At 38.6% G+C, this 13,940-nt stretch overlaps 1 protein-coding gene across 1 annotated transcript; it reads left to right on the top strand.

Moving 5' to 3' along the window:
- The first annotated feature begins 1,823 nt into the window (after nucleotides 1-1,823).
- parvg (parvin, gamma) lies at nucleotides 1,824-12,678 on the top strand. Its single transcript, XM_085357626.1, has 13 exons — nucleotides 1,824-2,485; nucleotides 4,114-4,214; nucleotides 5,137-5,201; nucleotides 5,748-5,850; nucleotides 6,012-6,155; nucleotides 7,294-7,409; nucleotides 7,513-7,568; nucleotides 7,676-7,707; nucleotides 7,811-7,872; nucleotides 8,648-8,716; nucleotides 8,838-8,939; nucleotides 9,811-9,883; nucleotides 11,854-12,678. The coding sequence occupies exons 1-13, from the start codon at nucleotides 2,349-2,351 to the stop codon at nucleotides 11,925-11,927; spliced, it is 1,134 nt and encodes a 377-aa protein (XP_085213752.1). The 5' UTR covers nucleotides 1,824-2,348; the 3' UTR covers nucleotides 11,928-12,678.
- Nucleotides 12,679-13,940: the final 1,262 nt, after the last annotated feature.

Below are 13,940 nucleotides of genomic sequence, written 5' to 3'. Positions count from 1 at the left end.
TAAGAGACTGCTTCGAGTGCTCAAATAGAATAGAAAAGCACTATATAAGTATAAGTCCATTTACTAGTATTTGTTTAACAAAGCTAGGCCTAAATCCAGAAACAGTGTGTGAAAAAGTAAGAACTAATCTTATGTCATTTTGGAGGAATTTTATCCCACTCTTCTACTTCTGCAAACTCTAAAATGCTGCTTCAGTTCATTGAGGTTTGCAGGCATTGCAGTTCTTTTAAGGTTTGATTTTTTTTTCTTTTTTCAGCCATTCTGTTGTAGATTTGCTGCTCTTTTTGGTATCATTGTCCTGTTGCATCAACCACTTTAGGTCAAGCTTTGACTATCAGACAGATGGCCTTACCATTTGACTCTAGAATACTACCCTCTACCACTGTGCTTAATAGTTGGTATGAAGTCTTTATACTGATATGCTTTTATTTCATCTCCACTTTGGTCTTATCTGTCCAAAAGACATTGTACCAGATGGCTTGTGGTTTGTTTGAATGCAACTTTGCAAAGCTCTAGCATTTTATTTCTCTTTTGCAATTTCCCCGAGCCCTGTAGATTGGTAAGTGCTGTGAATGTTTTCTACTTGTGAAGATTTTTTCTTATTATACAATGATTGACTACAAATTGTTTGGAAATTGGCAAGAGTTGCTTCTTTACGATCACTGCTGATGTCTTTCCCCCTGTGGCATTGTAATAACACATACCTGAATACTCCAAATCTACAAACTGCCAAAACCTCTTCTTTTGTGCTCACAGTTTTTCTTGTGCATTGATCGGCAGCACCTGGCTGCCTACCTACCTTCTTAATTGCTTTTGAAACAGTAAGGGTGTACTTTTTCACACACTGCTTTTGTGTTTTGGCTTGTTTTTTTTGCTACATAAATAACGATAAGGTAAGGTGTGTCATGTTGCTGTTAATCCAAGGCTGTAATTAAACAATTTTAAGACCTGATTTAGAACAAATTATTAACAAAAAGTCCTGATACATAAAATCTTAAAGTTGAAGAATGGTTTACTTTCTTTTTACCTCTTTTTACTGTACATTATTAATATGTTCCATGTTATTCCTATACTATACTCTTTAATAGCATGTTTTCTCTGAACTATGCATAGTACGCATATTTTAAATCATATTTAAAAGTTCATGCTGTTGCTTCCTGCCTTGACTGCAGTGTGTTCTTGCCGTCCCAGGAGAGTCAGAGTCAGAGTATCTTTATATTGACCAGCCTTTCAGACAGCTCTCCAAGGAGACCCGGACCTATTACTACTCTCCTGAAGCAGAGCTGGCCCTGTGGTGCCACCTCAAGACCTGCTAAGATGTACAGTGCACGACTGCTCATGCATTTTCGAGCCGGTCTGAATTATTGAGAGAATGGATGAGTCAATTCAGACAGAGTTAACACTGGCTGGTTCACCAGTGTGTGTCTGAATTTTTTTTCTTTTTCTGTTTAATCTAGGCTATCAGAAAAATAAATGTGTGGAATCAAGCAGAATGGGAATTTTATTTTATCTCTTGCTTGTGAGATTGGTTAAATTTGCTTTGGCTTTCTGAGCGAGATTGGCTTTTGAACAGACAGTTCCTTCAATTTGGGTTTAGCTAAAGGAATTATAGGTTTATTTTAGGCCTTTATTTTCTTGTCTCTTTCCTTTGTTGCTATGGTAACCTTCCACATCCCCTAAATTGCCCCTCGTCTGACTGATGGGTGGTCCTTTTTCTTTTCTTCAACAAGGCCAGTGCACAGACAGAGGTCGTTGTTTTGTTGTCTATCTTTGCTTTTCTTTTTCTTTTCCTTTTAATGTGTTTGTGTAACCGAGAAGGCCAGATGACGGCAAATTGATCCGGGTGGTCACAGATGGAGATGTGTGAGTCGAGTGGTTCAGGCCTCTGAGTGTCACGCTTCTCACGGCCCTCCTGAAGTGTAGTTTTCAAAACAATACAAGAGTCTTCCCTGTTCTTGTTCGCTCAATGACTACTTATTATTAAAGTCTTATCCAGGGTTCGTGTCACAGAGCATAAACGCTCCTATCAGAAAACGCTCGGCGTCGAAGCCAATATCAAAAAGAGGAAGTGCTATCTTCTTCTCTGCCACATCCTCTCATGCGCTTATCTTCCTTTTCAACCCTGTGACATGTTATTTTCTTTCAAGCCAACAGTTTTCAAATTGAGTACAGCCAGACCTTTGCATTGATAGAAATAACAAGAGTCTATTCAGATTGAGTACAGCCCTCCACTTCTGATATATCGCTGTTTTGACACTTTGTGGAGTTGACATCAGCTAAGGAACTCAATTCTGCCGAGTCGCTCCCAGAGTGCTGAAGGTAAGCTTATTCAAAAAGACTTTTTGTTTATGACCTTGTTTGAAAGTTACTGTCAACCTCAGGAAAAGGAAGCCACACACAATCTAAACACCCAGAGAAAGAGAAGTTGCTCACCGAGGCGTTTCTGTTCCACAGATCCAGGAAACAACCGTTTGACAAGCTCCAGGTCACGTCTGTTTTGTCAGAGTGTGTTGCTTTATGTGTTTGCTGTGCTTTGTCTCAGGCCATATGATTCAAAATGTTCACAGAAACAAGACCAGCCCCTGTAACTCTGCAGGGACCTGAAGTTCTTGATCTAATGAGTTTGCCGTTGAGAAAAAAAAGAAAAGGGAAAAAAAAGAAGTGAGGAAGTTAAGTGGCTTCCTGTTTTGGTATAACGTGTTTTTGGAACAGATCGATTCCAAACCCAATCAGTTTCCGTTTCTCTGTGTTTTTAGAAACGTGTAACACCTTCAGTCAGAGTAATATACCTGCATTAGAAGTTCTGTGTGGCTGAGCTGAGCACAAGGCTGTTTTTGTCTTTGTACTTTAAAAGCAACAATTCTGAGATACAAGATTTCCTCTCAAAGGTAAGCTGTCTGCCATCACAGCCGGCATTTTTCACTGCTGGTCAGTCCTCAAAACCAGCTGAAAACTGAGCAGTATGGCTCCGGACTTACTGAGGCACCACTGAGAGTATTTTCTGCCAAACATATTCATAGAGAAAGTGTTTCTTCATTCTTCTGTGCTTTACAACCCACTTTCCCCCCTGAGAAAGTTGGAACAAATTGTGTACAAATTGTGTATTGTGATGAAAGCAGAATTCAGTGATTTGCACATCCTTTAAACCTTGCCTTTGGGGTGCAAAGACAAATAGTAAAACTGCGAAGTGTTTAAAAAAAGAGATGCACATTTTGAATTTGAAGCCAGCAACATGCTTTGGAAGAGGTTATATTAGGGCTATGTTTCCTGCTGGGTGTCTTTTAATAACAGTCCAAGCATGTGGTAAGTCTTAAGACCAACTGATTGAAAGTAAAATGTTTTTCTGTTCTTGCTTGAAATAGAATTATTATCTTCCTCTTTGTATTTTACATCAAAGTAGGAAATTGAACGGTCCCAATATTTTCAATAGTTGACTATTCTGACTAGAGGAAGGTGATTTTACCATCTGGACTATTTTAATAAGGAGTCATGCTGTTGTGCAGAGTGTGGTTTGACTTTGTTTAGCCAAAATAAGCAGGGTCTTCTTGAAAAGGACATCTGGACAACAATGCAAACAATGAAACTCTGTACCTTTTAGCATTAATAAACCCTTCTCAAAGTTTGCAAGTTTGCTGTTTGCTGTTTATATGAACGGTTCATGTTCCCTTTAATCCAGATGTTGTATTCATGTCTAAAAAAATGTACAGTTTTAATTAGTAGACCACAAGACATCACCTCTGTTCAAATGAGTCCAAACTCATTTATTTTGCATGGAAATCTTTTCAAAATTTGGTTTGTAGATGGAACAATGGAGCTTACACTGTTTTTGTAGATGTTCTTCTGGGCCCATGCAGAAAAATGTCTGGTTGACGCGCCCCCCCCCCAACAAAATCAGCTGGTGTCAAGAAGTTCTACCTCACCAATACTTAACAAATATCTAAAAACAATAGTTTCTAATGTAAGTCATCCTCTGAGCTGGAAGAAGAGAAGAGGGGTACACCGCTATTCGATCTTTAAAACTTTGAGAACCCTGCTTGATCTTGTATTGATATCATACACTGTGTATTAGAAATTCCTGTAGTTTGTTGTAATTTTATGTAAATGTGTTGACAGGTCAGCAGAGGTGAAGATATCACTTTGCAGAGGAATGATGGAGGAGAACATCTTTAATTATCAGAAAGAAGAAGAGCCTGTGGAACTTGAGTCTTTTCAGGGTATGTTTGCATTTACTCAAAAGGTCAATCTTAGTCATCAGTGATTCATGCGGCACATGTAAAAGATCATCCCAGTGACCTCATATTGAAAATCGTGTCTGCCTCGTGCATTTCTATTAGACTTTCGCCAATATTATATAATGAGGATAATGAATATAGACGTGTCCAGTCTATCTGTAATCATTTAAACCTGCAGGACATGACCTTCGGATCATTTGGGGGCACTGATGTTGTGAACTTGAAAGGTGACAGTTGCTCATTTACACATTTAGCAGACATGGAGGAAATGAGTTTAGGTCCTGTATTCTCTTTCATGTGAAATCTGGTGTGCTCTGGTCTCTGCCACCTCCTGGGGTGAATATCTGGTTTTTAATTTGCTGAATCCTCCACTATGTTCCCCGGCTAGTATCAAAGTTTTTGTGTACCGAATGATGGGTTTATAAAACACCGACTTCATCGAGAAAGCAGTTCTGTTGGGAGCTGAAATTGGCCACAATTCAAAAGCATTGCATAAAGATGCAAGACGCTCCATACAGCAGAGTTGGAGTGGGCTTGTCTTTCTAAGTAAAGCAATAGATTTCGAATAATTCTTTGATCCATACTCCACATAAAATTATGATTCTCGCAGCTTAATTATATTGCCAAGTTAGAAGTTCTGCCGAGATAGATTAGACTAACCGAAACAGCTTTGCGGGCTCTGCTGATTTCTATGTTGCTCGGGAGGGCTGGATGTATGAAGGGAATGCATTTGAAAATGGCCAACCTCAAAGTATATGTGAATAAGCAGCAAACATAGTGGTACTGCCAAAACATGTAAAACCTATCACTGAAATATTCAAAGCAGAAATTCTAAAGAGAGCTATCAGATGCACTTTGGGTGACGTAAGAGACTAGCGCAGTTTTGTTTTCATGTCCATTACAGGGGAGAAGAGGAAACTCATACAACCAACATCTTTAAAAGACCCCAAACTTGAAAAGCTGAAGGAGGTAAGAAATGAATCCCTGCCTTGCACATGTCGGATTCGCTTTCTTCTATTTCACATTTACTGTAACATCAAACGCCCGTCCTGGACAGCCGCAGATCTGAGATTACCTTTGTGTCTTTAGTGGGCTGCATACAGGAATAAGGTGTGAGGATGGGTGAAATTTTAATGAGCATAATTATAAGAGAAGATGGGAGACAGATGTCACGGCGAGGAGCCAGCAGACTCTGCTGGATCAGAATTTTAAACATATTGTTGTAAAGAGGGCAGCGCTAATGTTTCACACAAATGGAAAAATTGAAATAATTCTGACGTCTTATATGTAAACTTGAGAGGAAAACAAGTGAAATATAAGCTTTCTTTTAGATGAGCACTTGTATCTTGCATTATTATTATTATTATCTGTTTCGGGATCCAAAAGCACAATCTTTAAAAACAGGGTCTCTTGCTGTTTTTTTTCTTCATCTGCAACACTGATAAAGGAAAAATGTATGCAAGAAGATGAAAGCGGATAATTTCTCTGACCGTGTGATGAATTATATCTCGGTAGGCACTGGTTGATTGGATCAATAAGACTTTGAAACCCGAGCACATCGTTGTTCAGAGTCTGGAGGAGGATGTGTATGATGGACTGGTACTTCATCACCTGCTGTGTGAGATAATGAATATTTGATATTTCATTTATCATACTTACTTGCGTTTGATAGTGATTTGACTGAGAGGATGAAAAACAAACAGATATTATGTTAAAAAGCTGGAGGTTGTTGTCAGTCAGACCCTATAATGATACTCGGTTGTTTCTTGATTTCTTCAGCCAGGTTGGCCGACGTGCATTTGAATGTGGAAGAGATAGCGCTGACCAGCACAGCTCAGATCCGCAAGCTGGAAATAATCATGGAGGAGCTGGGCAAGAGACTGGGCACGCAGGACAGCAGTCAGATCAAATGGAACGTCAAACGTGAGTCATGCTGCCGACTGGGCTTCGCAAACAAACAAGTCAACAAATGTTCTCTTCTGGCAACCCTCTCATTTCAACAGGATTTGGTGCTATCACAAGGGTACCATGTAAGCTTACACCAACTGCGCAGGATTTTGGTGGAGATAAAATTTCCTGACATTATAGGGTTTCATTTTAATCACATGTCAGTGCTGGTTGCTTGGTTATGCAGAGAAATAACTTATAGACTGCTGAACACTTTACCTAAAATGTTCTTTCTTGGGCTGACACAACATAACCTGGCAGGGCAGCTGTCAGATTCTTGACTACAATTATTTCACTTTCTTTCATTGCCTTCCTTTGCGTTTTGTTCAGGGTGAATCCAAATAGAAGACAGGGAAACGTATCAAAAAAGACTAATCTGTGCGAATGCTAATTAAAAGTTAACATGATTTGGTGATAATCATGTTTGCTGCTGTTCTGTAGTACAACCCCAATTCAAACAAAGTTAGTGTACAGTGTAAAATGTAAATAAAAATCAAATCCAATGATTTGATGAACTGAGAAAATGTTAAGAAAAAATAAGGTCATTTTGACTTTGATGGCAGCAGCTGAGCTAACAGTTTTCATAAAAGAGTAAATTGTCTCATGTTAAACATTCTGAATTTTGATTGATTGAATTGATTTAGTCTGAATAAAATCTCAGTTTATGGGATTTGCTTGTTGCTTTTATTAAAAAAACAAAAACCTAAAAATAGGGCTGTACATGCATCACCATTTAAATTCTTTTAATGTTAGGCAACAGGAGTAATAATAAGGATAATATATTACCAAGAAGGTCAATATAATATGGTAATATTGTCTAACAGGGTCATCATGGAGTTGTTCTTAATGGGAGTGCTCCGATCATTAGCTGTGGAGAAAGTTTTACTTACAGAGTGAAGACATAAATAGATAAAAATAAATGCTATTGTTTAGATTTGCTGAAAACTGGATTGATATTGAAAATAGCTGCTGGTATGTACTAATGGTAAGTAGGTTATGGGGCCAAGTGTCAGTTTCTTATTTATCAAAGACACTCGTGCCCTGCTTGAGAGTTTGATCACATCGGCCGATTTTTCTTTTGTGTGTGTCTGGTCCTCTGCTGTTTACCTGTCAGTCATCCACAACAAGGACCTTCTGGCCACCCTTCATCTGCTTGTTGCCATGGTGAGATGTTTCCAGCCTGAATTGGATTTGCCCTCTGATGTGAAGATTGAAGTTGTAGTCGTAGAAGTAAGTTGTTCTTGTCAAACTTTGGCACTTTTTCTTTTGCTCCAGGATGGTTTCAGACACACTTTGTGTAATTGTTGCTCATTGTGGTGTGCTGTACACCCAGGTCAGCAAAAGTGGAATCAAATCAGATGTGCAAGTGGAAATCTTAACAGAGGGAAGGTGAGGTGCTTACTGCCTCGTGTGATCCTGTAAATGTGAAGAAAAACTCACCTCATATATATATATATATATATATATATATATATAAATCCTTTTTGCCTTTTCAGCAGCGACACAGACTCCCTCAGCAATACTGAAAGTGAGTGAGAGTGGTCAGAGGTTGAGCTGATGTGACATCTTGAATGTCATCCAAAAAGCATTACAGCCTACTAACACATTTTTTTGGCTGTCTGGTCACCCAGGGGAAGATCCCATCGAGCAACTGCTGAAGCTTGAGGCTCACAAGGTCAACACAGTGAAAAAGGTATAACAAGGACACCAGAAAAAGTAAAGAAGTGCCGAGATTTTTTAAAGGTGTTGACTTTCTCATCTCTAGAGAGAGAGGAACTCCAGTGGTGTTAACACAAATGATAAATGTCACGCTGTGTGTTTGTTGCCTGATCTGAACCTTCAATACATGGCAGATGAACAGAGCTGGCTGGTGAAGGACGGGACTCTTAATCCAATGTGCTTGTAAGGCTTTTTGGCCTTCTTGCAAAAGATGATTTTCAAATACTGTTGAGCATGATCTTTTTTTTTCTTTCTTTCTTTCTTTTTTTTTTTTTAAAAAATCAAATAATTTTCACAGACTGCATGTAAAAAAATGGAAGTAGCCACCATGACAACACTCATGGGTTAGTGAAATCCTGTTTTGAAGACTCAATTTTAGGATTTTGGAGCCAGAAGTTCCAATATTTGACTAAGATAACTAAATGCCTGAACACAAGAGTTGTGAGAACACTTGAAATACAGGACAACAAAGTCTGAAATGAGCTATAGGCTGACACAAAGCAGCTCACAGAGAGAAAGAGACAAAAAAATCTCATATTTTAAAAGTGCAGTCGTTTTTTGCTGGCTGACTAATACTTTCCTTGATTTCGAGTGAGCTACACGAGGTGCAGAATGAACAAGTTTAGATGTCTTACTTTAAGAGTCTGATATATTAACCATTCCAACTAATGCTTTGGGTTTTGATGAAGATACCCTAAATTGTCAAGTTGCATTTCAAACTGCACAGTTTTATAATTTCTCTGTTGTAGGCCCTGGTACACTTTGTCAACCAGCATATATCATCTCTGGGTCTGCAGGTGATAGATATGGACAAACAGGTATACACCAACAGCTGGAAACCTTCTACTGCTTACAGGCTTTCTTTTGATAAAAATAGACTCAGTGATTACTTCCCTTATCACTTTCAATGTTCCAATGCTCTGTGGGTTTGCTGTCCAGTTTGCTGATGGTGTGATTCTGCTGCTGCTGATCGGACAGTTGGAGGGTTTTTTCATCCCGCTCTTTGACTTCAACCTGACCCCTGTCAGTGACTCTGAGATGGTAAAGTATAGATTCACATATATGGATTCATGCCACATTCAAAGCTTTATTTTCTCAAAATATAACTCAAAATTTTGTTCAAACGTATTTTATTTTTGGTGCAGTGTACGCATTTACACAAATTCCTTTATTCAGTTCACAAGTGTTAGGAATGAAGTACACTTTTTCATCTGATCATCTATCAATCTAATTCCCGGCCGATCACTTGGATACAGTACTAAAACATGACCCAGAGCAGTGCCCATTAAAAGATATGATATGATCAAATGAATATTATACGGTCCCCATAATAAAAGTTGTTGTTGTTGTTGTTGTTAAAAACATAAATGTCAGGTTATTTGGTGATTCTGAATTAGCTGTAGTTGGTGTGAATGATTGTCTGTTTCTCTGTGCTGGTCCTGTGATGGACCACTAACATTTCCAGGGTTGTATAATACTCCAGGGCATACTGTGTGTTTGCCAGATGTTAGCTGGGACAGGCTCCAGCCCTCCCATGCCCCTAGTTGGGAAAGCATTTAAGAAAATAGATGTATGATTTTAAAAGTAATTAGTACCTATAGCTATTACTATGCGATAAAAGCACCAGAGTACAAAAGGCTTGTAGTATATTATCATAGTGGAATAAAATATACAAGTATTATAAAATGGAAATCTTCAAATTTAAAGTTAAAGCACTTCATAATTGTAAGTTCAGCACTAAAGTACAGTTTATTCAATAAATATCTCTACTGTTGTTACAGAGTCAACTTTTTTACCAAAAGTGGGGTAGAATATAGCTTTTGTTGTATGTGATATAGTCTTACAATAAGTGTGGTTCATTGCAGAATTATCTCATTTGAAATTTTTTTGTTGTTTTTTCAAAAAATTCTAGCTTCATAATGTCACCTTGGCCTTGGACCTCTTGAAGGATACAGGCTTTCAGCTCTCCAATGTTGACCCACAAGGTGAGACAAATCCACTTTGTTCACACATAACACACTCAGAACTTGTTCATGACTGTTTTACTGAGATTGAAATGCCAGGCACAGATGATGAAGAAGAAAAAAGGCCTGCAGATAAAATGATCGTTACCATGAAAAAATGAAATCCTACAGCGCTCCAAGACACCAATGTCAAACTAATTCAGTGATGATGCCCTTTATCAGGAGAATTTATCTGGATGACGGAAAAAATGCTAAAATGTGTTTGTATGTCATGCAAGGAAGGGGATTGCTGAATTAATGTGCTCTACACCGTGGAGTGAGAGTTTGAGAGTGTTTTGGAGAGGGAGATGGAATAGCGTGCTGAATATGAATGAGCGCCACTCGTGCCATGATGAGTATCACTATAGATGATTAGACACAGAGATTGATCCTTACTGTTACTGTTACTAGGCTATATCAATGTGTGGGTGTTTATCTGAATGAATTTGTGTTATCTGTCTTACTGAAGACTGCTGCTAATATTTCACATGGAAAAGAGACAGTTGAAGTGGTTTGGGTATCCGAAGGGCCAACTAATCAAGGTGGTTCAGGCATATCCTATCAGGAGAAGGCCTCAGAGCGAAGCTAGGGCAAACCGAAGACATTACATCTCTTAGGTAGCATGGGAACACCTTGGTGTCCCCCCATCTGGATGAGTTGGAGGAGGAGGTTGGGGGAGACGGGAGCTCTGGGCTTCTCTGCTTAAACTGCAACCCAGACCCAGATAAGCAGCAGAAAATGGATGGATTAATGGCAGCTTTAGTGAATTTTACAGTGTGTAATCAACTGTATTCAATATTTACAAACATAATTTTTGTCAATATTAGATGAAGAACCAGATCAAGGTTTTGTATGTTTAGGTTAGTTTTTTATTATAACAAAATATCATGTTTGTGTGTTTGGGGGCTGTTTTTAATGGTGTAGGCTTGCTGTTGTAAGCCCCATCCACATAAAAAGAATTTGCCAAACGCCAATTGCACTTACAGCCAATCACTTTTTGCTTGTGACTTTGTTGTAGGTAGCCCTCATGGATGTTATGTTATTTAGCATGCAAGATGCCGACTTTCTTTGACATATACTCATGATCTCTAATGGCCACATGTACACATGAAAAGGTTCAAATTCTAGGAAGTCATAAAGCTACAGCATTCGTTTTTGTTTATTTTCAAGTTTAAAGCATACATCTGTGGTGGGTTCATGCGGTATGACTACATCGTATGCCACCAGCAACGCTCATGTGTGTGTTTGGGTAATTTCCTTCGGTCACATAGACTACATCATTCCATAAGGCGGAGAGTGAAATCAAGCAGGTGACCGGGTGAGTTACTGACTCCTCTAAGTGTGGGAATCAATCAGTGGCAAGCAGATTCACTCCACTTCCCTGCAGATGCGCTATTGACAGGAGGAACTTCCCTCTAAACTTGAATCTTCCTCTCTTTAGATCGCTAAAGCTGTCCCACCATATTGCCTCCCAGCCACAGAGCCTGTAATTGTAAAATAAATCCTCGACACGATAACTGTTAATGTAAGGACTAGCACAATTAATCTGTGCCAGGAGCGATTGGGTAATTTAATTCATTTTTGGTGTCTTTTTAATTAACGGCATAATTGCAGCCACTGAATGAGGAATCCCAGCTCTCAGGGCCTAAAATGAGAGCATGCTGCGTGAATTAATTAGGTTAGCCAATGGTGAAGTCGATCTTTCTGTCACATTCATTCAGTCAGAGCATCTCACAACAGAGAGCAATTTTGTAGGGATCTTATCTCACCAAGGACATATTGATTAAGTTTCCATCTAATGTTTTTTTTGTCCTCCTGATCTATGACCTCTTAGGATGGATTGTGAGAGTAGCTATTAGCTAATGCTGGTAAAAAGTGTCCGCATATTCTTACCGCCTCAGTGGCTTAAGGATGCTGCATGTGGATTATGTCTCCTCTGAATATTGTGACAGATATTGTCTCTCTGGACACCACTGCAACCTTGAAAGTCCTCTACGCTCTTTTCAACAAGCACAAAGGGAAATGAGAGAGGACATCGTGTGAAGAGGAGCGGCGCAGCGGGAAATACAGAAACGACCAAGTAGTGCGTTTAGCCAATTACTAAAAGGTGATTCTGCAGTTTTGAGAAGTTTGGCCGACGCTGTTTCCAGGCTGAATTAAAGGATTAAAGTTATGTTCTGTAAAGTGAAGTGAAATGATGGTTGGAGGATCTTTAGTTTGTGTATTATGATGTAGACTATGTGGCTTAAATATGTGGATCGCGACAGCCGAAAGAGGGTTTGAATAAAAATCATTCAGAATTATGCTTGAATGACTCAAAGTCGAAAGCTCCACAATCATTATAATTTTACTTGTTGCAAGTTAAATAACTTGTTGAAGCAGGATTACAGCCTTACAAATGTATTTTTAATGTCACTGTGTCTTTAAGAAAAATATGTATGTGAACATTTTTATCTCCATAAAGCTTAAAGAGCGCTACCAAAAACTGGAGGATTAGAGCTTCAGATGCGAGTACTAATACAGCAAATTGCTTAAGCAAATGAAAATGAGAAATATTACGATGTTGATGTTTATGCCTAAGCTGATGCAAGTCATTTGATGCAAACAAAATGTCAGTGACTGTCTTTTTAAAATAAGATCCAAAATTGTAACGGTACCAATAAAAGTCAAACAAGCCATCGACAGTCAAACAGGCTTTTAATAAACCTCAGGTTCTCTTTTCCTGTGCCAACGTGTAAAAAATACGTATAAAAGTGTGCCAACTCAATATGTCTTGACTGCACTATTGATTTCTTTACAACTTGTTTCATCATCTGTGTGTGTTTTTTGGTTGTTTTTAACTCTCATGTTTTAGAAAATATAAGCTATAAACATATTGTTGGTTACAATGTATTTATAGCCTTCACTGTTATATATTGCGTGCTGTAGCTGAAGCTGTAAGACCCAGTTTATGATAATGTATAATAATTACCATTTCAACAAAGGAAGCTAAACCTCACACTTCTGTGATTGCGTATGAGCACAGCACATTTAAATATAGCACCGTTAAATCTGTCACCTGTTTACATCATACTGACAGTACAAGGATCAATAAATATTCATTGACAGCATAAATCTACTGCATAGAAGTTTTGTTTTGGCTCACTGGTCACATTTGGTGTACTCTTGCCTAGCCCTTGTTTACCTCTTCTCTTCTTTTTTCAGTACATTTCCGCTTCAGACTAACAGTGTTGGAAAATGAGACTTTTCATTCTTTGTACACCACACCCCTGGCTTTGGCTGTCATTTCTCAATAAACAATGTGGATTTCTCTCTGCTTCTTTATGTGCTGCTCCTGACAGTCTGTGACCTCTTCCCCCCCCCATCCTTTTATCCACTGAATTGTTCACAATTCAATGTCGTGCAAATGTGAAGAGGGTGCAGCATGCAGTGACAGATAAAAGACGTGGTTATTACAAAAACGCATTTTTGTAAATTATGCGTCGAATTAGAGCGAGCTGGAACTGCGAAAATGCACTCAATGATCTCCTATTTACAAAGAAGTATCATTTTTAATTTCAGTTAAATCAAATATATTCAAACCATTGGTGTTTTTCTCATAGAGAAGTTTGTATCTAACTGGTTCTATGTTTAAATAACACCTGCCGTTTCGTTACGAGTTGTGGTTTTAGTTTGTCTAACGTGTCTGTAGTATACATAGTAGTATACGTGTCTTTGTTTGTGTTTTGAGGTTAAAGTATGAAATAGCTGTGACACTGAGCAGTAACAACAATCACGTTCACACAGCTCATTCTCTCTGATGTACTTGCAGATCTCGTTGTTGACATTTGGGATGCCAGTTTGTTTTCAACATAGTGATGGAAAATACTCCTAATTCACGTTTTATTTCCACTGACATTTCGAAAAGCTCGCATAAAATTTGCTTGGCAGTCACACGCAAATATACGAGCTGCTGTATAGCTACAGGCACCGGAGGCAGTGATAGAAAGAGACACTGAGGAGTGAGTCGGTGTTGTTCATCATTTATAGTGGACAGTTT

The sequence above is a fragment of the Diplotaxodon limnothrissa genome, linkage group LG7 (genome assembly GCF_057381915.1).
Source record: "Diplotaxodon limnothrissa isolate DT_005_m linkage group LG7, D_limnothrissa_male_GT1.1, whole genome shotgun sequence".
NCBI lineage: Eukaryota > Metazoa > Chordata > Actinopteri > Cichliformes > Cichlidae > Diplotaxodon > Diplotaxodon limnothrissa.
The sequence above is the reverse complement of the archived record's forward strand: the minus strand, read 5'-3'. Positions and strand labels throughout refer to the sequence as shown.